This window comes from Artibeus jamaicensis, unplaced genomic scaffold (genome assembly GCF_021234435.1).
Source record: "Artibeus jamaicensis isolate MK-2021 breed Jamaican fruit bat unplaced genomic scaffold, CSHL_Jam_final contig_601, whole genome shotgun sequence".
NCBI classification, from domain to species: Eukaryota; Metazoa; Chordata; class Mammalia; order Chiroptera; family Phyllostomidae; genus Artibeus; species Artibeus jamaicensis.
The window spans coordinates 1,190,950-1,216,380 of NW_026521902.1; the positions used below are offsets into that span (position 1 = coordinate 1,190,950).

A 25,431-nucleotide genomic window follows, 5' to 3' on the forward strand; every position below is an offset into this window, starting at 1 on the left:
GAACCTGCGACCCTTTGGTTCGCAGTCCAGCACTCAGCTCACTGAGCCACACCAGCCAGGGCCCTTCTGGGGTTTTATAGAGGCTTTATTACATGGGTATGATTGATGAAATCAATGAATTGATATGACCTCCAGTCCCATTCCCCCTCCCCAGACATGGGAGGGGGATGAGACTGAAAGTTCCAATCCCCAATAGGCCCTGTGCCCATTACCTCTGTAGATGTTAATAAATTCAGATTAGGTTGAAAGGGTCTGTTTTGAATAACAAAAGTCATCTACATTGCTCCTCTCACTGAGGAAATTCCAAGGGTTTTAGGAGCTCTGTGCCAGAAATGAGATGAAGACACAATTTATAATATTTTTATTATAAATTACAATAGTTTACATAGCCCTGCAGTTCCACTGATGATGACCACTTTTTCTTGTTCATAATTGCTATATTGTCTGCATTTGCTCTTGAATACTTTAAGACAGACGGTGTCGGGTACATATGTATAAAGTAACTCTAACTCCTGTGGGCACACACAGTTAGCCTCGGGAGGGTCCGGGTCAGGAGTTCTGCTCTAAGTGTGGTCAGCAGGTGAAGCTCCCTGGTCAGGAATCCACACTGCAGAGGTGGTTAGGTCACCCAGAATTTGCAGTATCTTCATCTCACTCTGAATCAGGTGATGTGTGGATTAACAGAAGGGCCATTAGAAATAATTCTTCATTGGTGAAATCAGCACTGCTTAGGAAGTGCGGGTGGCTGAACTGGGCTTGCGTGGGCAAGCTGTGAGAACCCAGCAAAGGGCAGGCTAATCCTCCTCTGGAGCTGTGCGCAAGGGTGGTGTTCATCTGCTCTTCTGCCCCTTTGCTTAAGAGAGAATTCTGTTGCCTGATTTGCCAGTTTGGTGGCCTCGGAACACTGCTCCTCTTCCCGGGGTCTGTGACTTTCTGCAGGGGCCCGGGGCAAGACAAAGCCTGACAGTGGGCCTGTCCCCGGCATCCGGGAGGCTGGGTAGCAGCCTCTCTGCCTGTTTGCTAAGCCGTGTGTGTGTGTGTGTGTGTGTGTGTGTGTGTGTGTGTCGGAACCAGATTTGGGGGTTTACAGCAATGTGTCACCTGGTCATGAGGCAAAGGAACAAATACAAACCTGAATAAAAATCCGACAGTTGCCGAATGGCTAGAGCAATTGATCTAGCAACTACACATCTAATTGGAACTTCCCACCATGACAAATTTGATAGGCCACATGGTTTGACCTAACCCCTTGACATGCATAATCTTATTTAATCATTTGAACCTGCAGAGGTAGGCCATTCATTTATATGTGAAGAAAATCAGGTGCTGAGAAGGTGTCAGTGGCACATCTGGGATGTAAACCTATGTGAGTTTGCTGTTGGTAGAAATTGGGGTCTTGGATGGGATTGTGAGAAAAGCACCCTGAGCACTCACCTGAAGGAGACTGTTGTGTGGCCTTATTCGGGTGGAAACAGAAGCTGCCCTCTGGGTTTCCAACATCCCCTAACGACTCCCAACAATCCAGGACCAGAGCAGGGAAGAGAGGAACGTGAATCCCCTTGGCGGAGCAGTGCTGTGGTCTCCTGGGGCGCGGAACTGTAGCTTCCTGGTGAAGCAAGCAGGCTCATGCTCCCCAGTTCGTGAAGCTCAATGTCTAGTTCCTTTTCCTCCTCTACTAACTAGTTAACTAGTTGGCTCCTAAATGTCCAAACCAATGCCTTTGGTCTTTCCATGCTTCTCCCTGATGCAAGTTAAGTCCAAATCAACATCTTGTTTCATTTATGTGATTAAATATTCTTGGAAAGATTAAATCATGAAATGGAAGAGGGCTGGAGGGATGGACCCAACTTTAGTGGGCGAGAAGATCAGCACGCGGTGGGTGCCCCACATCTGGGAGGTGAGCGAGGCGGGCGGAGGGAGCAGGAGATGGGCCCTGTGCTTGGCGGCTGTACAGTGCTGCAGGTATCACTATCACAGAGCAGAAGCCCCCGAGAATTAGGAGTAGTCTTCGCTTGCTCTTTTGGGGGGCTTCATTTACATAATGTTAGAATGCAAAAGAAATTTATACACAAGATCCACTGCCAACTTAGCATGTACATCCTTGCTTAAATAGTCACTGAAGGGGAGAGGGTTCTCACTGAGCCCTCTGCGCAGGTGGGTGGGAAGTCCCGGTTCTGCCATTGTTTCAAACCCCACGTGAGAATGTATTTGCCTCTGAGTAGATCTATCGGTATAATCCAAACCCTAATCACTGATTTAGGAATTTGTTTGGTATGAAGGATCTAATATAGTTTGTTGAAGCGTTCTGAGAAAATGTATTCCTGTATTCACAGACTCATTAAAAGCATTTGCATCCCGGCTGGGGCAGCTCAGTGGATTGAGTGTCAGCCTGCAAACCGAAGGGTCACTAGTTCGATTCCTAGTCAGGGCACATGCCTGGGTTGTGGACAGATTCCCAGGTGTGGGGCATGTGAGAGGCAACCACATGCTGATGTTTTTCTCCCTCTCTTTCTCCCTCCATTCCCCAGTCTCTAAAAATAAATAAATAAAATCTTTAAAAAAGTTATAAAAAATAAAATTACATTTAAAAAAGCATTTGCAGTTTTGAGTCTGGTGGAAATTATCGTTTGGAGGGTGTGAATTCAGCCCATGGCACCATATGAAATTCGTGGGATGGGTTTAGGAGCAGCAGACAGTAAGAGTGGGACCCACCGTGCCCAGGAACAGGTGCCTGCAGGTGCAGTGCAGGAGACGGTCGGAGGTGGCGGTGCACAGCACAGGCTGTGGGGCTGGCGAGTGGCTGATGGGAGAAGTGAGGTCCAGGCTGCCTTAGCTACACAGGGGCTGTCAATCACCTGTACCCCAGCACTGACAGAATTACACTAGGTGCTCCATTTGGGGTTCTGCTCCCCCACACCAGGCCCTCCGCCTTCCCGCTTCTGCATGGGTCACCACCCTACCTATTTGCCCCCACACGCTACCTTGCTACCACCCTTCTACCTTGAAGCCTTTTCTCATTCCCCTCAGACAAATAAAATAACTTCCTGCTCTTCTGGACAGCAGTTTCAGTCTCTTTCTCCGTGCCCTTGCGCCTCTGGGCCCCCACCCCCCACACACATTCTTAAAACCACTGCTCAAAAAGTCTTGTTCTGCAGAAAGTTTTCCTGGATTCATCTTCCCCGAACCCACTGATCATCTTTTTAAAAAAAATAATAAGACATTTCTGTTAAAGGATAAAATGGGGCATATTGCAAAGGTTAAGATTCTCTCTGAGCAAATATTGCTTTGACTTGGGAAGCACCAAACTGGCAATGGTTAGGAGTGCTCCCCAGACAGGAGCCAGGAGGAAGACTTTTCTGGAAAAAAAGTGTGGAAGCAAAGGAAAGAAATCGTTTGGTTGGCAATAGCTTGAGGCGCAGCAGGCTGTCTGTGACCAGTTTTGCTTAGGTTTGGACTTGCTGAGGGAGGCAGGCCACCATGGCATCAGGGCCACTGCAGTCCACAGGCCTCCTCGTGTGACTCGTCTCACACAGTTCCACGCACCGTGTCCCACACAAAGGCCTAGAGAATCCTGCCACGTTTGTGTATCCACGACCCACTGTGCACTCTCAGCTTTGCATAGGAAGGGATTCAAGGGCAGGCCAGCGTCAAGTGTACAGGGCAAGAGAGTTTATTCATGAGATGGTGAGGCAGAGAGTGACTAAGGCACAGACAGAGCAGCCTGTCTCCAGCGGCATTTACTTCTGTGAGCGAGGCTCATTTAAATGAGGGCTGGGGCATTCAGCAAGAGGAGGACTATTCGGGATTTTTCTGGAGATTGGGGGGGGTGTTGGTGAGGAAGGGGAGGACCTGACTCTCCAATTCCAGCATTGTAGGGTGTGCTGTTTAGTATGCTAATGTGTTACAATGAATGGATAATGAGGCCAGGGGTTACCAAACAATGAAATTAGTTGCCATGTTGGATTGAGCTGGTCTTATGCTCGTTCTAAACCATATCTGTTGGGGGCTGGTCCTAATGACTCTGTGATCGTTCCTGCAGCCCTGATCAGTTACAGCCACTTCACCACATACCACGTCTCAGAACTATCCCCTCTTGCAGGACTGACTCACCTGGTGCTGGCAGGACCTCAGCTGTCTTTCTAGCACTCTGTTGACATGAACACGAGGACAGGCAACTGCCTCCCAGGGGCAGTAATTCCAAAGCGTTCTTCCTTACACGACCAACTGACTGCCAACAGTGGTGAGTGGCAGAGGTGGGAGTAATTCTACCCCCTGCCCCCAAGCTGTTGATTTAATTTCAACGAGACATATTCTATTAAGAGCAAGACAGGGAAACAGATCCAAAAACCTAAGCACAACACAGAAAAGGAACCACGCGCTGAGATAGTTGCTCTATGGGAGTCAGGACACGACCACGTGGAGACAAGACATAAAGCAGGGCTGCAGGGCTCTGGGGTGGCAGGGGGATCAGGCAGAAGAAACAAGTGGCTGTTTAGGGAAGGCAGTCAACAGTGGTGGCCAGTGGGGGAGCATTTTTCATCTCTGTTTTTCCTGGTGCGGAAGGATGAAAGGAGAAGGACATCCTAGGTCCCTGTGGAAATGTATCACAGAAAGGTGGGCCACAGAGGCACCCTGGGGTCTACTTCCTGGCTGAGGAGCTGGGGCATTCAGCAAGAGGAGCACTTTGGGATGCTTAAACTGAGTTGTGCCTGAGCTGTGGGGCGGGGGAGCCTCCGGGCGCTCTGGTGCTTAGGGCTGTGCTCACCCTGCTGTTGTACTTTCTGCAGAGGCACAGGGTAGGGAAGGACCCACATGCCTTTGACATGTAATTAGGGTTTCAAAGCATCTCAACTTGAGTTCCTCCCACTCATGCCGCATCCAGGAAGCGAATGCCAGTCTGTACTCTTCCTGGTGGGTGACCTTTAGCAAACCATTGTCTGACCTCAGGATGCTTTGTCCTTGCATCTACACAACAATAACAAAATTTCAGGTTCTCCCTTTACACACAAAGGTCCATATACTTTGTTACCAAAATTCAAGAACTTGTGTTTCTAAGGGATCAAGGCGAGACACCCAGGGTCAGCAGTGGAACCAGCCTTCGCTCCACAGAATTTGTACCCAAATCCCTCATTTGTAAATTTGACTCCAAATCTGTCATTAAATTTGTCTTCTAGAAAAGTGTAGAATGCAGGATCTGACTCATGAGCAGCGTAACATGACTCCCCACTAGAGCACCCCACCTCCACAGGCACCTGGGGCAGGGACGGTTCTGGGGGAGGGAGAGTCAGAGCAGGCCCAGCTTCAAAAGAGGCATTTCTGCCCCATTTCTGGGGCTGCTGCTGCCCCACCGCACCCAGGACCTGAAATACCAGCTCCACCCCTCTCTTCCTAAAGGAGTTATCAGGTGTAGAAGTTAGCGAACCTGGGTTTGACTTACTCCTTGCCAAACTGTGTGACTTGGGGCAAGTCATGTAATCTTCCTTTCTAAACCTGAATTCCCCAAATGTGTAACATAGAGGTGTCAATAATGGCTCCTTTGGCCCACTTAAAAGGCTTGCTGTGAGATGAAATCTGGTAGATAATTCTGTTATAATGTTACGCAAATGTAAATCACTGCTATGCAAAAGCACTACTATTTCCAGAACCTCCTCTTTGAATTCAAGAGTGAGATTATAAATTACTTATTCTACATTCTTGGTGCATATGTATTTTCAACTTCATATATTATCCTGGACTTTGCCTTAACTAAAGGAACTTTTGGCAACATCAGGAGAAAGCTATTTCTTTCTTTCTTTTAAAAAAATCTTCATCCGAGGCTATGTCATTTAATTTTGGACAGAGAAGGTGGGGAGGGCAGTGGAGAGGGAGGGAGGGACATGGGGGAGAGAGAGAGAGAGAGAGAGAGGGGGAAACATCAATCGGTTGTCCCCTGTGTGCTCCTGGAACGGGGATGGAACCCACAACCGTTGTGCCCTGACCGGGAATCGAATCTGCAACCTTTCAGTGTAGGGGATAATGCTCCAACCAACTGAGCCACTCGGTCAAGGTGAAACAGCTGTTCCTTTTTTTTTTGCAGGATGGCCTTTCTATCTCACCCTAACTGGTGAGATGAATGGGAGTTGCCTGACTAAAGTGATGTGGGAGAGGGAATAAAGTTCACCTGTTCAAAGTTGGAAGGTCCCTTTTCTGCTTCAGAGACTCAGATATCTGGTTATGACTCACAGTCCATCTTTGAAAGGAGTGGGGCAGATGGTGGTAAGGAAAGTTCTGAAATTCAACTACTTTGGCCCCCTAACCACTCCCCAAACCCCACCACGAGCAAATGGGGGTGTAACCCCACCCCATTACTCATAGCCAGGCATTCTGTACATGTCACTGCGCACCCGCCATGTGCCAGGACTGTGCTGGGCACTGGGAACGTAGATGTGGGATAAGAGAATCCTGGTGTTGTCCTCCTGCTGCTTCTAGCTCAAGAGGAAGATGAGGTTAAATAAGTAAAATGATGAGCAGGCATCAGTGGGACTTGGAGCCTCACAGGCAGGGATGTAAGCTGGGCTAGGTGGACAAGGAGGCCTCGGAACCTGAAGGATGAACAGCAGTTGTCAGGCCAGGGCCCGTGGGAGAGTGAGAGGACAGGTGCCACCACTTGAGAAGGCCACCAGAGGAGTGAGAACAGAAGGAAGTCCAGTTAGGCTTTTGGGGTTTTTCCCCTTTGTCTTCATGGCTGGTCTTGTTGTTTTAAACATGACTCCACCTGGATAAAGGTGTAGAACACTGTCCGCTGGGCAGTTTTCCCATAGCTCTGCTTCAGCTCGAGCTCAGAAAGGCCTAGGATGGGCAGAAGGACGGGGAGGGCAGTTGGTAGTCTGACCACAGGCTGGGCTTTTTACACACGGCTGTGAGTCTGGCGTTAAGTCCCTATGGCTGCCAATTTCCTCATAATGTTTTCTAGCACCAAAAGCAGGGCCATGGGGTGGGGGTGCAGTGTGGAGGGGGACACTGTGCTGCCTTCTGTCTGTCTTCATTCCCATACCAACCTGATGTCATTTCTGAGGAAGTGGAGGCTTGTTTATACCCCAGATCCGGTTTTGAGGCTAGGAGGAACTCCTTGCTCAATTGCACAATTCAATTCTGTCCCTTGTCTTGGGAGCCTCTTCTGTGGCTGCTACTGTCTCCTGCCTCAGAGGGGGTCCTGGAAGGTATGAGGAACAATCAATGCTGCAAGGTCTCTTTTGTTTCACATAGGAAGAAACCAATGCCCAGAGCTAACCAGGACAAAATTCTCACAGTAAATTGGTTGCAAAGCCATGACTAGAACTCATGTCTCCAATGCCACCTACATATAGTACTCCTCTGTGGGGACTTCACAATTTGCAGTGATTTAAGTTTATGTGCATCTTTTCATCTGATATTCTCAGTAATTCTGTGTGATAGGTAGGGATTAAGATTCTTAATTTGCAGATGAAACAACCTGAAATTCAGAGAGGTTGTTTGGCCAAGTCCCCAAAGTTAGATAGTAGACCTTCTGATACAAAGTTCAGAGTGCTTTCCACCATACCACATGGATGTAAGGCAGGCAAGGTCCTGGGGCTGGCAGGTTTTCCACCAGAGAACGACTTGGAGTACAGACAGTGATTACCGGGGAGGGCTTTAGGGGGTGAGTTAACCATGTTTAGGCATTCTTGCCAATTGTCCAGCATCCAAGTTGCAAAACAACATCAAAACCAGCAAGAAGCTGGCCCTGCCCTACTAATCCTTCCCTGTACATTGCCCTCTGAACCTGTCAGCCATCTGTGTGGGCAAAGTAGCACCTGTCTTCAAATCCACAGTTCAGGGACACGTGTTTTCTTCAGGACTCTGACACTTGCTTTTGTACAGAAGGTTCTCATTAAATATATGTTGAAAGAAACAATAATTGAATTAGCTACAGGGTATTCTGGCAATGCCCACGTTCCTCTCATTTTCCTTTGGGGTTACATGGTGGGTACTGACCAGTGTCATTGCTGCTGGTCTTGGAAGGCCACAGGTAAGGTAATATGACAACACGGCCCTGGACTAGATGGGGACGAGCTGGCAGTGGTTCTGTTACTGGACAGGAATCTTGCCCTGAGTGGGTCCCCCTGGGACCAGCTGTCCTGTGCGGCAGGTTCTTGGCTTTGTGTAGGAAAGATTTCACAACACAAGCCCAGGTGACTATGAGGAAACATTTATTAAAGCTGGGGGCAGTGAACCAAGAAAAAGTTTAGCGTAGAAGCAATAGGGGAGCCCAGCCTGGGCTGCCATGGCTCACTGGGAAGTCAGAGAAAAGGGGACAGTTTCAGGGGATCAGCTTGGGACCAGTTGCCGCTGCCCATTGCCTTAGAGTTCAGGAGACGTGTGCCTGTGAAGAAGGAAGTGCAGGAAGAAGGCAGGAATGGCTCAGGCTACTCCACAAAGGAGAGCGTGCTTGAGTGTGCTGGGCCCTTTGTCTTAAAGCTTCTCATCTCTGGCTGGCTGGCAGGAATCTTAGGGGTGGTCTCAGCCAGCCCAATATGCATCAGTTCTCCAGGTGCATCCAATATGCATCAGTTCTCCATGAGTCTTTCAGGCTCATGGTCTCTGCTCATTGGTCAGTGACAGGGCAGGGGTCTTCAGTCATTTCAGTTGGTCCTGGTGTTGCCCACCTGGTTTTGCTGCTTTTCTGGGCCTGTAGCTGAAATTCAACTGAGGCCTGGGTGTTGTCTCGAGGGAGGAAGGCCAGGGGAGGAGAGGTTACCCTGGAAGTGAGGTCCTTGTTTTCCCAGTTTTGCCCCCTGCCAGGGACTGGGAGCTTCCCCACTGGTGCCCACCTGCACCTGGCTGTAAATTGCTCAGACAGTGCGTTCAGCTCTCTGCCTCAGTTTCCCTATTTTACTAGCCAAGGAATTCTCCTACCTTCTCATTATCCTGTATCGGTTCATCAGCTTCCCCAAAGGATAAGCAGTTTTCCTGGAGTGGTTCTGAGATTATGCTGAGATGGATAGAAAAACTGGGGAAGAAAATCAGAGGAGGGAGGTGGTTGGGACCCCAGGACCTGAGGCCAGGTCCCCAAGAAGTCTGGCACCAGGGAGAGTGGTAGGATTTAGGGAGGTGAGGAAAGGCAGGCTTCCGCTGATGGTGCTAGGTAGGGAAGGCAGCTCTGCTCAGCTGACTGGGGAATGAGAGAGAAGAGGCAGGACTCAAGCTACTGCGGTTTATTGAGGATGAGGAGCATTTGGGCTGACCATGGCCCCCTTCCTTTGAACCAAGGGCTTGCATGTAACTTTAGAAGTGTTCTCTCCCTCAGTCCTGCTCCACTCACCTTCGCCTTATCAAAACCCAGGGTGGAGTCCAGAGCACAGGGAAGCACAAAACTAAACACAGGAGACCACAGTGGATAGGCCTTGGCTGCGCCCACAACCCTGCATAAAGTATTTACCTTGGCTGTGCCTCAGCAGCTGAAAGCGAAGTTCTCTCTCCCATTGTTCAGAAGTTCTGGCCCTTCCAATAGAATTCCGGGTTCAAGTGTGTCCTCTCCACTCTCCGGGAGTCTGCCCCTTCTTGCCTCCAGGTAAGAACCCTGGGGTGAAAGACTTGCAGCACTGGTGGCTGCCTGCCGAAGGTATTGGCGTTTGTATGCACACATCTGCTGCTGAGGTGGAGTGGCCCTGCGCTTGCCCACCCTGGAGGGATCCCGAGTTGCCACTGGGCAGAAGCCCCGGTATGGCTGTGGCCCCTTCAGGTTGTGGGGCCCTGAGTAGTTCACACTCCGAGTTTCACAATGGGGGCAGCTTCATCGGGACTCCAAAGTGCGATCAGTGTTCTCTGAGCTACTTTTCTTTGGCCATGCCTCTTTCTTCGCGTGGGGGTGTGGCCGGGGGCAGTGGCGGTCGTAGCTAGGTGGTGGTTTCGAGGAGGGACAGGGGAGTGCAATACGAAAGGAGACCGGTCTCAGTTCAGGACAACCTCGACACCAAACACCGTTGGTGGCAAATAAACCCAGAGGCGCCCGGCACGCCCAACACAACTCTCGACTGCTGCAGGGTGCTCGGCTAGGTGTGCCAGCAGCGCGGAGGGGACGTACCCTCGCGTGCACGCCTCGCCTTGACTTCCCCATCCCTCCGCGGGGGGGGGGGTGGAGTCGCCGCCTAGGCACTGGAGCAGAGAAAGTGCGCCAAGGGGACGCGGCTGCGGGCCTCCCACGTGACGGCGGGCCCGGGGGTGGGGGTGGTGGCGGCGGACTCGGCGGGACCGTGGGGAGGGGCGCAGACACTGGAAGCCCGGGCAGCGCCGCGCGGCCCTGCCCCGCGGCTCCCCCGGCCTCGCGCTGCGCATTCTCTCCTGGCGGCGGCGCCACCTGTCGTAGCGTTAGTTCGAACATGGCGACGCGGAGCAGCAGGAGGGAGCCTCGACTCCCCTTCCTACTCACCCTGGTCGCGCTGCTGCCGCCTGGGGCTCTCGGCGAGGTCCGGACGCAGACGCTGCACGGCGGCAGCGCTCCCTTGCCCCAGGACCGAGGCTTCCGCGTGGTTCAGGGCGACCTGCGGGAGCGGCTGCTGTGGGCGCGCCGGGACACCCGGGGGGGAGGCGAAAAGCCTCCCCGGAGCAAACGGAGCGCGGCTCTGCAGCCGGAGCCCATCAAGGTGTACGGACAGGTGAGTGCTTTGCAACCTGCCTGGCAGCCCTTTCCTCTCCCTGCAGTTCCTCACCCCGCATCCATCCTTCGCAGTAGCCACTAGGTGCAGGCTACTGGGGACTCACTGGCTTGCATTTGTGTTCTTTCTCCCGCATGAGTTCAACCGTCAGCAGTTGAATCGCATTCATCTTTCCTTGTCGGTTGTAGCAAACACGTATCAGGTAATTCGCGGGGTGCAGTGCCTATTTCCCCAGGGTGAGTGCTGACCCATGTAGTTTTACGGTAAGTGTGGGGCGGGGGGACACGCAGCTTCATTTCACATGGGATGAAAAATGGGCCTGCCTTGGTGTATCTTCAGTGGGCGGTGGAGGCGAGCACCCTGCAGTGGACCCAGAACAGTAAGATGAGAGGGTTACATGCCTACCATTTTTTTTTACCACAGTTAGGGGAGCAAACTGGAAATCTTGACATCCAGATATAGTCAGGAGGACTGTGTGCGTGTATAAGGTTCTAATCCATTCCACTTCCCCTTCGAGATATAGATATTATTTTGGATAGAAATATCCCTCATGATTTGAAAGACTGCAAGACTCTGTTGGGCATTTTTCAGTGATATATTTCTATCGAGGCAATGGGTTTATTAGATCATGAATAACACGAATTTCACTTTTATGGCCAGTCTCACTGGTAGAAATTACACACCGGGTGTGTGGGTTAGTGTCAGCAATGGGGACAGTGATTTGTCTGTGCTCCTGGTCCGTGAGAGTCCCAGGCCTGCAGCTCAGACAACATCAGCCAGACCAGAAGGTCAGTGGGAGAGAGAAAGTGAGGCTGGTGGAGGCAGCATGACTTCTGTGGTCAAATGTTTTCCTTTAAAATAGAAATTAAAAGGTTAGAAGTGAAAAGTTTTGCCTCTCTTCACTGATATTTCTTTAGCTATTTCTTCAGGAAATAGGTAGAGTTAAACATTCAACCCTGGGAGCCAGGAGGAACCTTACAAATCATCTCACCCCCTTGTGTCATGTTTTTACCTTTATTGCAGTGGCATTGGTCAACTCTGTTGTGTCCTGTTGTCAATGACAAACCCAAGCCAGGCAAGGTGAAGTGACTAGCCCAAGGGCACATGGGGTGGGGCTGCCTGCTCTTTAACGTTGTATCTGCATTGTTTAGCCACCTTCGGGGATTAAACAGTTGCCCTGTCTTTATACAATGCTTCTTAAATACTTCATTTTAACATGTATACGTGTGTGTATGGCTATACATGGGGGAGGGATGGTGAGTGGGTAGGAGCATTTGTTTTCCATTGGCCATCAACCCGTAGGGATGAGTGTCTACCAGTGGGTACGGGCTGCTGGGGCCTGACTGCTCCTTTCCCTGTGTTCCCTGGTACAGACCCTGCAGGTCCTCGTTCTCCTCCCCATCCCCATCTGAAACTCTTGTGTACATGTATTGTTGGAGTCAGCAAGGTGCGTGGCCTTAAGGAGAGAATCCGAGGAGGGGGAGGGAGGAGAGAGGCTCCTGGTTCCTTGAGGCTTTGCAGTCAGCCCAGCTCTGCCATGGCCTTGAATCAGCGCACCAGGGGCTCTGAGTGGGGCGGGGTGGGAAACAGTCCCTTCCAGGGCTCCAGAAGAGCTCCCTAGACTCACAGTGCACACACAGACGCCATTGCTTCTTTGGATTTGGCTTGTGAAATCTTCTAGGGGCAAGTTGAACAATTGTGTTCTTGGCAGTGACTTCAAAACCCTCAGCTTTTATGTTCCAGCCAGGTTGAGTTTGGTTCAGTTGCAGGAGTGAGGACTAGCAGTCCAACAAATAATGAGGGATTCCTACCGAAAGTGAGGACACAGGTGGGTTTTTTTTTCCCCTCTGAGGCTGCCTTTTTATGCCATTGTTCTCTATTGCCTTGGGGTTAATGAAAGTGGTATTTGAGTCTTTAAGGAATGGCTTTAGACAGAAGGAAGAACTTCCTGCAGGGCCTGGCCCCAGTGACTGGACAGGCTTGGCCTAACCCCTGGGGAGCTCTGGGTATTCACATCCAGTTGGAATGACCTTTCTAGCAAGGGTGACTGACCCTTTGCCTGTTCTCCCTGGGACAGACCTGGTTTATAAGTTGTCCCTGCTGGTGATGAAAAGTGCTGCCTTTACTCTTGTAAGTGTCTAGATGTGGCCTACAAATTATATGGCCACCCTGCTTCTGACTATAGCCAATTTCCACTTTATACTCCCTCCTTTTAACTTTTAAACCTGTGAAATTTCAGTGTTTTTCCATAGTGTTGCTTGAATGAGAGTGGTTCTATATAGAGATGGGGGTGAGGGTGGGGGTGTGGGATATTTCATCTCTGCTTTCAGAAGACTTAAAATTTAAGAAGGAGATAAAGCAGGCTCAAATACAGGCATGTGACCACTGAACGGGAGCAGGTACCTGGGTACAGCAAACTCTTCACAACTCTGTGGTGGGATCTTAGCGGGCTGTGTGATCTGGGAGGGCATGGGGATGGAGTGAGAAGGGGTCGGTGGGCTGCAGTACTTCATAGTTTCTTGCCCTCTGAGCTCCAGATAAGTTGAGGATGCACAGATTAAGGCTGGAAGCAGAAGCCGCCTGAATGCAGGAGCCCTAGGAGTGACACGAAGGCTACCAGCTTCCGGGAGAGGAGCAAGGAGGGCTTTTTTTTTGCAGGGACGCCCTGCATTAGAGAAAGCTCTGTGTTGGAGTCACTTTTTCTCTGGCTCTGCTGACATGTGGAATTGAGTCCCTTCTTACAAAGGCCAAGTCCAAGAAGGGGACTCCATAATCCTTGACACACTGAATTTCTCCCTGATCTTATATCTGCTCCAGGATGGCAGAACTGTCATGCTTGCTTTTCTCTCTGCTTGTCTCCCCCTCTTTCCTTTTTCAACGTTCAGAGGGTACTTTCTAAGGTTCCCAGCCTCTAGTGGGAGGCATTCTTTTGAGCTCAGATGCAGCATTCCCTGCCTTATATTATGCTTGTTTCGCTGCTCATCTCCTTGTTTGCTCCTTGAAGGCATGGATCAAGTCTTTCACTTCTTTCCGTGTAGGAGTGCCATTGGGGATATCTGTGGGCCTACTGCGCACCTGGAAGTACATCCCAGGTCTAGCAAAGTGCTTTGGAGGAGAGTCAAATGGAAAGCAAAGTGGGTTGGCTCAATGGTCGTGAGGTTGGTGGCCAGTGGGGCCCTGGCCCCCGGGGCCACCCTGGGGCCATTCTGAACCAGCAGCTCAGATTCTGGTGTGCAGCACCCTCCCTTTTCGGGCTCTCGTGGTATTGGTAATGTGTTGTTTGGGGGGAAAATCCTTCGGAATGAAGCAAAAAGCCTAACAGGATTTACAGGTTTATTTTCCTTCTGATGATCTCTCTCTGTAATTCCTGCTTTGTAGAGACCAGGGAGTATTCAGTGTCCTGGCTCGAGACTGAAATCCAAGTGTCTGTTACAGTGCAAGTTCCTGGGACAAAGAGCCTTTTTTGGGGGTTGCATAGTGTTTTGCTTTAGATCTCTTTGGAGTAGATTCTTGCATGATACAATTGCCTGGGAAAGAATTGGTTCGTTGGTTCTACAGTTAGGATGTTTGACCCATATGCTTGCAACAGATGAGAAGGCAAAGTATTTGCTGTTTCAAGTTGGCTTCTAAGGAGGTGAACAATTGCTTGGCCTGTTGGATTGGCGTGATAAGGGATGTGACCTTGAAAAACTTCCTGGTTCCACTTGGCATCTCTCCTTATTGTATGCAGCTCAGCCTCTGGCCACTATTTAGCTCATTAAAAACCTGTTTGTCTTGGGGCATTCTGGGTGGAGGCTTTAGGATGGGCAAGAATGGGAGCAAAGGGGACAGGGACAGGTGTGATTGAACTGGTGAAGTGAAAAGCCATTCTGGAGAGCAGTTCTCTAGACATGTGGAGGCCAGGCTTGGAGAACATCTGATTTAGAGATCATGGATTTGATTTTAATTTGTGCTCTTTTCAAGAATGTTTTCTTTATAGACTGTGAAATGAAGTTAATGTTATGCTTAATAAATTGCTTTGATACCTGGGATCCAGGAAGGAGATCCAAACAGCAACTAACATCCTCAAACAAACAAACAAACAAACATGCCGTTGGAGCATTTCAATGTCATATTTTGGTCTGTCTCTCCTTAGAGATGACAGCCATCTTTGCACTGTCATCACTTCCTCCCAGGTCAGGCAGGTGCCGCCAGCCTTGCGCTGCCCGCTCAGGACCATTTTCATAGTCCGCAGAGCAGGCAGCCCAAAATGTAAGCTTGTTGCCTTTGCTATGTAGTCATTTAGTCTTTTTTTAAAAAACATCACTTTACTTTTTAGTTAAATTTTGCTTAGGCAAATATTAAAGTGAATTAGCATTTTTGAGTAACTGATATGTGAAATGGCTGGCATAAACAAAAGCCAGTATGAGGTTTAGAAATTTTGATAAGTCAGATTCAGATAATTGACAACATAAGAATACAATAAAGCTAAGGTATTATACTGACTTTTTCTCACTCTTTTTAGCTTTAGCTGTGGAAACTACAGAGAGCTCACTCCAGTATGGTTTGAATATCTGAGGACTTGTGTTTTCTTGCCCAGCGGTGGCCTGGGCCACAAGCCTGCCTGACCCGTCCTCTTGGTGTGCCAGGGCATCTGTCCGCACAGGGCACACTTGGTCCAGCCAGGGAGACACACAGATCAACTTTCCTCAGTTTGAAAGGAGCTGCAGTTAATTTTGACCTAATTTACAGCTTTATTGAGCTGTAAACCTCAGTCCTTCAGAGAAGTGGCATGAGCAGGCTTCCAGCGTGGGGGGAGCTGGGTGCTGGTGATGCTGCCCATCAGAGCGAGCAGATGCGCTGCTGCTCAGGGTCCAGATGTGGCTTTCATTCTGTTGTGAAACCCTCAGTTTTTTAATTCTAACATGGGGGATGCTTTGTGTGTTTTGGGGTGGGTTCCATTAAAAATAGGACTTTATAGCAATCACAATGGCAATAGATAAGTAGAATTCTGAATAGATAAACAGAACAAATTCTGTTACCTGCTGGGGAATTAATTGTTAATAACTATCATAACATCCACGATCATATCACTGCTATCAGCCAGGAGCTGGGAGATCCTATCTTCCTGGCCTAGTGACAGATGTAATGTAGTGCTCTTTGATAGATCTTTCTTTTTTACTTTAATCTATTGATTTTAGAGAGAGGAAAGGGGAGAGAGAGAGTGAGCGAGAGATGTCAATTTGGTGTTCCACTTACTTACTCTTATTGGTTGATTCTCATATGTGCCCCGACTGGGGATCAAACCCGCAGCCCTGGCATGTCAGGGTGATGCTCCAAGCAGTTGAGCTACCCGGTCAGGGCTCCTGAACAGACTGCGATGATGCAGACATTCTGTATCTGTGCTGTCCAGTGTGTCCTCCAGCAACATACGGCGATTGAGCACTTGAAATGTGGCTGCTATGACTGTAAAACTGAATTTATTTCATTTCATTTTAATCAGTTTAAATGTAAGTCAAAATATGCACATCCGGCTCTGGTCTAGTGCACTGGACTGCCAGCTTGTGCGGGGCGTGGGCGGTCCTCTCCTCAGCGGTAGCAACCTCTGCATCACTGAGGAGCTGAGCTTCCTTGCAGAGAACTGCATTTGTTTTCACCACAAATGGCAGGAAAACGAGTCGAGGGCTATAGTCTAAACCCCCGGTGTTGGTGGCTGCTGACTGCCGAGCTCAGTAGCGGGAGTCACTGGCCTTTCTTTCCTGGGCAGGGATGCAGGGACTGTGGGTGACACCAGGGGCAAGGTTCACCTCTGGGGGGCCTCTGCGCAGCTGCTTCCTCCCATCCGCGACTTGGTGATGAAGGCTGACCTCTGGGCCTTCCCTTCTGAGCCCCCTTGTACTGTGTTTGCTGAGGTGCTGGGCTGAGGTGCTGGGCAGACCTGCCAGTCTGTTCCGCAGAGAAAGATGTAAACATATGTGCTTTAACAGTGGGGCCATCTCCCCACCCTGCCCTGTGCCTCCTGTGCTCTTGTTGCCTCGCCTCCATGTAGCTGGGTCTGTCTTTCATTTCTGTAACCCCGTGGGCGGGTATGAAGATGAGCAGTGCTGGCTTGTGGTCTTTGTCCCTTCAAGGGACCCCCCCTTCCTGCCTGCCCTGGGACTCAGCATGCCGTTGCTGCTGCTGCAGGCTGTTTGCTAGGAAGATCGGGCCCCTTCACGATGATTTATCTCCAGCCCTTGAATTAGATTGAAAATACAGCTATGCATTCTCAGGAAGGCAGGCTGCTGTGGTATCATCCCAAATCTGAGTGGCAAACAAGCAGTGTAGAGATGTCTGTGTATCAGGTGCGGCTCCTGCTGTGTAGGGGCCTGTTTCTGATCCCTCTCCATTGTTGTTTAAATGAAGAGAGGAACCACCTTTGCGTTATTTTGGGGGGACAGAGACCAGCCTGTGGAGTAGAAACCCACTTCCACTAAATAACTGTGACTCAGGGGCAGGCCAGATGGGTAGGGTGATTCTTGTGTGAAACAACTGTGCGTTTGAGCCCATAAGTGGGTCCTGAAGTGAGATTTTCATTGATATGTCAGTTGGTGCTGAGATGAGATCCATTCTATTTTGCCCAGAAGGGATTGGGTAAGCTGGGACAGTCTGCTTGAGCTTGGAGGGTCTGGGTTAAAAGCCATCTCGGGTTGGGGGTGAGGGGCTGGTTTAGGGACTGTCACTGGGGAGACGCAGCTGTGGCCCGTGAGGTGAGCCAGGGAGGTAAGGACCCTCTTTCTCTGTTAGCCCAGAGGTGCATGAATGACAGTTCTACAGACCCCCCCCCCCCCCCCCGAGTCCTGGTAAGAAAGATGAGTGCCGCGGCTGAGTTTCCCAGGCCAGGCGCCTGCTGGTGGTAGGGCGTGGTGACACAGTGTGGGTGGACGAGTGGCCTGTGAAAGTTCACGGGTGTTTGAGAAAGACTGGAAATGTGTTAGGCCTGTGCTCAATTAATTGAGTAACATGAGACTCTGTACCTGTAACTTAGTTCATCTATATCTATTTAGTCCCCTGAAGTTTTCTCAGTGAGTCGTTTAAAAAAGGTCCTGTAATTAACTAGGCAGGGGGTTTGCTAAATTTGGCAAGGTGTGTTGTTGCTGCTGGTGATGGGTTACTACAAGAATAAAATGGGACAACTATAATAGCACAATCAATGAAATATATATTTTTTAAAAGAATAAGGTCTTCAATCTTTACTTTTTATTTATTTCTTTTTAATGTTTTATCATTTATGGTATTACAGTTACCCCACCTTTCCCCACTTCAAGGCCCTCCACTTAGCTCACCCCCCACTTCCATAGTCAGTCCCCACACCTTTGTCTGTGTTCCTGTATGTTTGTTTATGTTTTTCAACTAATCCCTTCACCTTCTTAGGAAAGAACCTAAGGGTTCAACTTCAACCCCCACCTCCACCCTCCCCTCTTACAAGCTGTCAGTCTATTCCACATTTCCATGCCTCTGGTTCCAGTTTGCTCACTAATTTATTTTGTTTATTAGATTCCTCTTAAAAGTGAGATCACATGATATTTGTCTTTTACCGACTGATTTATTTCACTTAGCACAATATTTTCCAGGTCTATCCATGCTGCTGCAAAGGGTAGGAGTTCCTTCTTTTGCTCTGTAGTATTTCATTGTGTAAATGTACCACAGTTTTTTAATTCACTCATCTACTGATGGGCACTTAGGCTATTTTCAGATCTTGGCTATTAAAAATAATGCTGCTATGAACATAGGGGTGCATAAATTTTTTTGAACTGGTGTTCTAGGATTCTTAGGGTATATTCCCCACAGTGGAATTGCTGGGTCAAAAGGCAGTTCCATTTTTAACTTTTTGAGAAAACTTCATATTATTTTCCACAGTGGTGGTACCAGTCTGCATTCCCACCAACAGTGCACTAGGGTTCCCTTCTCTCCACTTGTTTGTTGATTTATTAATGATGGCTATTGAGCCTGGTGTGAGGTGATACCTCATTGTGATTTTTATTTACATTTCTCTGATGGCTAGTGATGTTGAGCATCTTTTTTCTTGGTCTATTTTTTAAAATTATGTTATTGTTAACACTATTATAGTTGTCCTGATTTTCCCCGTATGCCCCCCTCCACCCAGTACCCCTCACTCCCTCAGGCAATCCTCACACCATTTTTCATGTCCATGGGTCATGCGTACAAGTTCTTTGGCTACTCCATTTCCTACACTGTACTTAATATCCCCATGGCTATTCTGTAACTAACTATTTGTACTTCTTAAACCCCTCACCTCTTCACCCATTCTCCCATACCCCCTTCCCATCTGGGAACTATCAAAATGCTCTCCTTATCCATGATTCTGTCTCTGTTCTGCTTGTATGCTTATTTTGTTTTTTAGATTTATTTGTTGATAGATATGTATTGCCTTTTTATTGTTCATGGTTTTAATCCTTTTCTTAAATAAATTCCTTTAACATTTCATGTAATAATGGTTTGGTGATGAACTCTTTTAATTTTTTCTTGTCTGGGAAACTCTTTATCTGCCCTTTGATTTTAAACAGTAGCTTTGCTGGGTAGAGCAATGTTAGCTATAGGTCCTTGCTTTTCATAACTTTGAATATTTCTTGCCAATCCCTTCTAACCTGCAAAGTTTCTTTTGAGAAATCAGCTAAACATCTGATGGGAACTCCCCTGTAGGTAACTAACTGCTTTTCTCTTGCTGCTTTTAAGATCTCATATAAGTGATCTGTAGCTGTCCACTGGGTGCATAGCCTCTTGGATTTCCTGGGTGGTGCAGGCCAAGGTCAGCCTGCACCTGTGTCCTGCCTAGGGCCACCCTGCATGAGCTATAAAGCAATCTGAGATGACTGTTTCTTGTGCTACACTTGGAGATTCCCAGGCAAAGCCAAACTGTGAGTCTAAGCTGGGTGCTGGTAGTGCCCTTCCTGGGGCCACTTAGCAAGAGGTAGAGGGGCTGGGGGCTCAGTGAAGCTGGCTGTTGCTTGTTTGAGAGGATTTAGGAAGTTGAGAAGCATGAGCAAGGACCAGCCATTAGTACGGAAAAGTCACTGTTAACAGCTTGGGTGGGCCAGTAAGTTGGGTGGGACCGAGTCTCAGGATTCTCCAGGGCAGGGCAAACAGTAATAGACAGGTTGATGGAGTCTCAGATATGGCACCTGCCTGCCGGCTCTGTGGGAGGAGGGCTCAGAAAAGGGACAATGGCATCTGCCTGCCTTTCTGTCTAGGAGAAGGCTATTCCCCAGCACCCACCTTGTTGTCAGCCACTTCAGGTTCTCCCTTATGCCACTGGTGCCCTCCAAGCTTCTATACCATGCCGGAGCTCAGAGGGAGTGAATCCGAGTAGGTGAGTCCATGTGTGAGTTCTTTAAGGGGAACTGCTTGAGACTCCAGAAGTTTTGTCCACCAGCTCAATCCCTGATGGTTTTTGCAGCCAGAAGTTGTCAGGACTTATCTTCCTGGCTCTGGAACCCTGGGCTGGGGGACCTGGTGTGGGGCTGGGACTCCTCACTCTGAAGATACCCCTCCTGAATTTTTTATCCACCAGCCGGTTTTGCATCTCTGCCCCTCCTACGAGTCTGGATGGATGTGGTTTCTGTAATTCTGTAAGTGACAGGCTACCACTCAACTCTGTTTCTGAGAGGTCTGAGGATGGTTCTATAATTTCATTTTGATGTGGTTGTGCGAGCCATGTCTGCCTACACTGCCATCCTGGAGCACCCTTTCATATGTCTGTGGGCTCTCTGCGTGTCCTCCTTGCAGAAGCGTCTATTCAGGTCCTTTGCCTATTTTTTAATTGGCTTGATTTTCTTCCTTGTGTTGAGTCATAAGAATTCTTTATATATTTTGGAGATTAAACACTTGTCCAATGTGTTGTTGGCAAATATGTTCTCCCATATAGTTGGTTCCCTTTTTATTTTGATAAAGGTTTCTTTAGCTGTGCAGAAACTTTTTAATTTGATGTAGTCCCATTTGTTTATTTTTTCTTTGATCCTTTTCCTTGGTCTAGAAGATACATTGGGAAAAATATTGCTATGTGAGATATCTAAAATTTTACTGCCTATGTTTTCCTCTATGATTTTTATGGTGTCACAACTTGTATTTAAGTCTTTTATTCATTTTAAGTTTATTCCATTGTATGGTGTAAATCGGTGGTCTAGTTTCATTTTCTTTCCATATACCAGTACAGTTCTCCCAACACCATTTATTGAAGAGACAATTTTCACTCCATTGTATGGTCCTGCTCCCTTTGTCAAATATTAATTGATCATAGAGACATGAGTTTATTTCTGGGCTATATATTCGATTCCATTCATCCATGTGTCTGTTCTTATGCCAGTACCATACTATTTTGATTACTCTGGTTTTGTAGTATAGCTTGGCAATCACATATTGTGATTTTTCCTACTTTGTTCTTCTTTCTCAAGATTGCTGAGGCTACTCAGGGTCTTTTTTGGTTCCATATAAATTTTTGGAATATTTATTCTAAATCTGTGAAATATGCCATTGGTATTTTAATAGGGATTGCATTGAATCTATAGTATGGATAATTTAATGATGTTAATTCTTCCAGTCCATGAATAAAGTATATGCTCCTATTTATTTGTTTCTTCCTCAATGTCTTTCTTCAGTGTTCTGTAGTTTTCTGAGTTCAGATGTTTATCTCTTTGGTTAAATTTATTCCTAGGTATTTTATTTTATTTTACTTTATTTTTATTATTTTATTTTATTTTTGTTATAGTAAATGGGATTTTTTTCTTTGTTTTTCTTTCTGGTAGTTTATTGTTGGAGTACGAAAATGCCATCGATTTCTGAATATTGACTTTTTATCCCGCTACTTTGCCAAATTCACTTACTAGGTTGAGTAGTTTTTTGGTGGAGAATGTAGGGTTTTCTATGTACACAGTATCATGTCATCTGCAAATAATGACAGTTTTACTTCCTCCTTTCCAATTTGGATGCCTTTTATTTCTTCTTGTCTGATTGCTGTGGCTAGGACTTCCAATACTGTGTTAAATAGGAGTGGTGAAAGCGGGCATCCTTGTCTTGCTTCTGATTTGCCCATCGAGTATAACATTGGTTGGAGGTTTCTGCTATATGGCCTATATCATGTTGAGGTATTCTCCCTCTATTCTCATTTTGCTGAGTGTTTTTATCATAAATCAGCCCTGGCTGGTGTGGCTCAGTGGATTGAATGCCGGCCCGTGAACCAAAGGGTTGCTGGTTTGATTCCCAGTCAGGGCACATGCCTGGGTTGTGGGCCAGGGCCCCAGTAGGGGGTGCAGGAGAAGCAACCACATACTGATGTATCTCTCCCTCTCTTTCTCCCTTCCCCTCTCTCTAAAAATAAATAAAGAAATAAATAAATAAAATCTTTAAAGAAAACTTCCTATCTTAAATGAGTGTTGGATTTATCAGATACTTTTTTGTATCTATTGATACAATCTTGTGATTTTTGTTCTTTATTTTGTTTATGCATTGTGTTTATTGTTCTATGTTTATTGATTTGCAGATACTGCACCACCCCTGCATCCCAGGAATAAATCCCACTTGATCATTATATGATGATTGTATGATGGTCATCATTGTATGATGGTCATCATTGTAGGATGGTCAAGTGGGAATTCTAGAAATGCATGTTGCTGGATCTCATTTGCTAGTATTTTGTTGAGGGTTTTAACATCTAGGTTCATCAGAGATATTGGCCTGTAATATCCTTTCTTTGTTGTATCTTTACCTGGTTTTGGAATTAGGATGACACTGGCCTCATAGAAAGAGTTCAGGAGGCTTCCCTCCTCTTGAATCTTTTGGAATAGTCTGTGAAGAATTGGTGTTCGTTCTTCTTTGGATGTTTGGGAAAATTCACACGTGAAGCCATCTGGTGCAGGGCTTTCGTGTGTTAGGAGTTTTTTGATTACTGCTTCAATTTTAGTAGTTGTTATTGGTCGGTTCATGTTTCCTGCTTCTTGATTCAGTTTTAGAGAGTGTTTCTAGAAATTTTTCTGTTTTGCCAAGGTTGTCCAATTTCTTGGCATATAATTGTTCATAGTAATTTTCTACAATCCTTTGTATTTATGTGGTATCGGTTGTTACTTCTCCCTTTCATTTCTTTTTAAAAAAGATTTTATTTATTTATTTTTTTAGAAAGAGGGTAAAGGTGGGAGAAAGAGAGGAAGAGAAACATCAATGTGTGGTTGCCTCCCTTGTGTCCCTAACTGGGGACCTGGCCTGCAACCCAGGCATGTACCCTGACTGGGAATTGAACCAGTGACCCTTTTGTTTGCAGGCCAGTGCTCAATCCACTGAGCCACACCAACCAGGGCCTCCTCTTTCATTTCTGATTTTAGTTATTTGGGTCCTCTCTCTTTTTTTCTTGATGAATCTCGTTAAGGGTTTGTCACGTTTTTTTTTTTTTTACCTTTTCAGACAAGGAGCTCTGGATTCATTGGTCCTTTGAAATGCCTTCTTTGGTCTTGATGTCATTTAATTCTACTCTAGCCTTGATTAGGTTTTGAATCTTTCCAGGACAAAACTCAGGGGTGGATGTGGAGAGTTGGGCAAGGGTGGAGGGGGGCTGTGGACACGGGGTTGTTGGGAGTTAACCGAGGAGTTCACTGTGGAGTTTGGTGTGCCCTGTAGGCTTCTGCAGGGTGTCAGGCTTTCCTGGGAGTTCAAGGGTTTTCTCTGTATGGGCCTCTGCTGGGTTTGATGGGTCTTCTCTTCCTTAGCTTCCCTCACAGTGGGGAAAGAAGCCACTGGTCAGCTAAGGGCTTGAGGCCTTCAGCTCTGGGTGTAAGGTTTAAATGCTTTCCCTTTGGAGTGAATGCTAGAAATGAGTGTCCCCACAGCACTGGAGCCTTGGGAATGGGAGGCTGGGTTTCTGCAGGTTCCTGAGCTCAGCTGAGCAGGAGAAGACATAGCCATGTGCTCTGGGCCCGATGGGGCACGGGGTGAGTCTCTTGGTGTGTGTCGCTGGCCCTTGGCTTCAGTGCTCCAACTGGGAGATGTTCCTAGTGACTTTTCCTGGGGAGTCGTTTTGTGGAGAAGGGCTTATTTGGTATAAAGAATATACCAAATAACAAAAGGAAATAGTGTTTCAGCATTTTGAAGTATATTTATGGATAGCATCACATTTAATTCCTATAATAGCTCTATGCTATTCGGATGGGAAGAGTTATGGTTACTCTCATATCACAGGTGAGTACCTTGAGGCTCAGAAAGGTGAAGTGAGGTCACCGAGCTGTGTAGCTAGTAAGTGCAGAGACGAGGACTTGGCCCACCTCTGGTTCGCTGGGCTGCCTTCGCTGTTCGGGAACATTCCGATGCAAGTGCAAGCTTTGCTTTCAGCCAGGGGTCTACGGCCTTTTTGCTGTGAACTCTCTTTTTCCCTTTTAAAACCTGGAGGTCTCATCTGATTGCACCCTCTCCTTGGCACTCCTGGCTACACTAATGTTCTTCTAATCTTTCCAGTGGGGCAAGTCCCAAGTCCCTCCTGTTCCTGACTTTGCTCTGGGTCCTGTCTTCAGGGTGGATGCATGCTGTTCCCATCCCTGAAGTCTGCTGTGCCCAGTTCCTAGCTTGGTGTGTGGTGTATAAATGCTTAATAAATAGAGTGAAGGAGCTGGTGAAGAAGAGAGTCTGGGAAAGTAGATGTTTTGGAACCATCCTAAAGAGCTCATAAAAATGGTTTTGGATTTATAGGTGAAACCTCACTTAATATTGGTCCTGGCTCCGTCGCCCAGCAGCCAGTTCACGCTGATGGGGGGCAGCTTACTCGGCCTGCCTGCGTGGGCCCTGCCTGTGCCCTGTGCCCTGGGTTTTGGTGTACTGTGGAACATCAGCTGTCGCTTAACTTTCTCTGCAAAATGGGGAAGAGGCTTAGATGTTCCTTGACATTCCTCTGACCCTGATATTTTCTTTTTTTTTAAAAGATATTATTTATTTTTATAGAGAGGTCAAAGAAAGGAGAAAGAAGGAGAGAAACATGGATGTGTAATCGGTTGCCTCTTGCATGGCTCCAGCTGGCCAGCAACCCAGGCATGTGCCCCTCCTGGGAACCGAACCAGTACCTTTTAGTCTGCAGGCCAGGGTGAATTACAGGGGGACTATTTTCAGGTTCTTTTTAATAGGGAGCCCTCCTGGAACAGCAAAGGAGGCTGGGATAGCATGGAAGTGGCATGTGGAGGTCATGGTGAATGGGCTCTGCTTGCAGATATCAGCAAGCAAGACTCGCCTCTGAGCTATTATTGTATGTCACTGAAAATAGGATTGCCACCCTTTGAGTAAAGAGAAAGGAGAAGGTATAAGTATATTTTTAGGAAATGTATATCTGTTTCCTAAAACAAGCTTATGATTCTATGTAAGGAGATTGTGATACAGTGCTGTTTCTTAGCCCGAGGTTATTCTCCGTGGTCTGTAAGATGGGCAGCCTGCATTTATCAGCAACGTAGTTAATGAGTTCTGTGGGCAAAGCATCCTGACGAGCACAAAGCTCGAGTGTGCGGAGATTCCATGGGCAGGTGCCCTGTGCAGGGGGATCTTCTTTTCTTTTCTTTTTTTAAAAATAATTTTATTTATTTTTTAGATTTTATTTATCTTTAGGAGGGAAGGGAAAGAGAGAGGGAGAGAAATATCCATGTATGGTTGCTTCTCGTGTGTCCCCTGCTGGGAACTAGCCTGCAGCCCAGGCATGTGCCCTGACTGGGAATCGAACCGCGATCCTTTGGTTCGCAGGCCCATGCTCAATCCACTGAGCTACACCAGCTAGACTTTCTTT

General features: G+C 47.6%; 1 protein-coding gene and 1 long non-coding RNA gene across 4 annotated transcripts in view; one reads left to right on the forward strand and one right to left on the reverse strand.

Annotated features, from left to right (window-relative positions):
• Positions 1-8,206: 8,206 nt before the first annotated feature.
• LOC119039059 (uncharacterized) lies at positions 8,207-9,522 on the reverse strand. The gene is made up of 3 exons (XR_005080534.2): positions 9,437-9,522; positions 8,914-9,007; positions 8,207-8,721 (listed from the first exon to the last, which is right to left on the reverse strand). It is a non-coding gene; the product is annotated as an uncharacterized LOC119039059 (long non-coding RNA).
• Positions 9,485-25,431, forward strand: part of SORL1 (sortilin related receptor 1) — a 161,809-nt gene continuing 145,862 nt past the window's right edge. For 2 of the 3 annotated variants that reach the window (XM_037131699.2, XM_053670662.1), the window contains exon 1: positions 10,224-10,652. In XM_037131699.2, the coding sequence (XP_036987594.2) occupies positions 10,377-10,652 (276 nt within the window). In that variant the 5' untranslated portion in view covers positions 10,224-10,376. Of the gene's footprint in view, positions 9,569-10,223; positions 10,653-25,431 lie in introns of those variants that run through there. The other variant, XM_053670663.1, reaches the window with a different exon arrangement.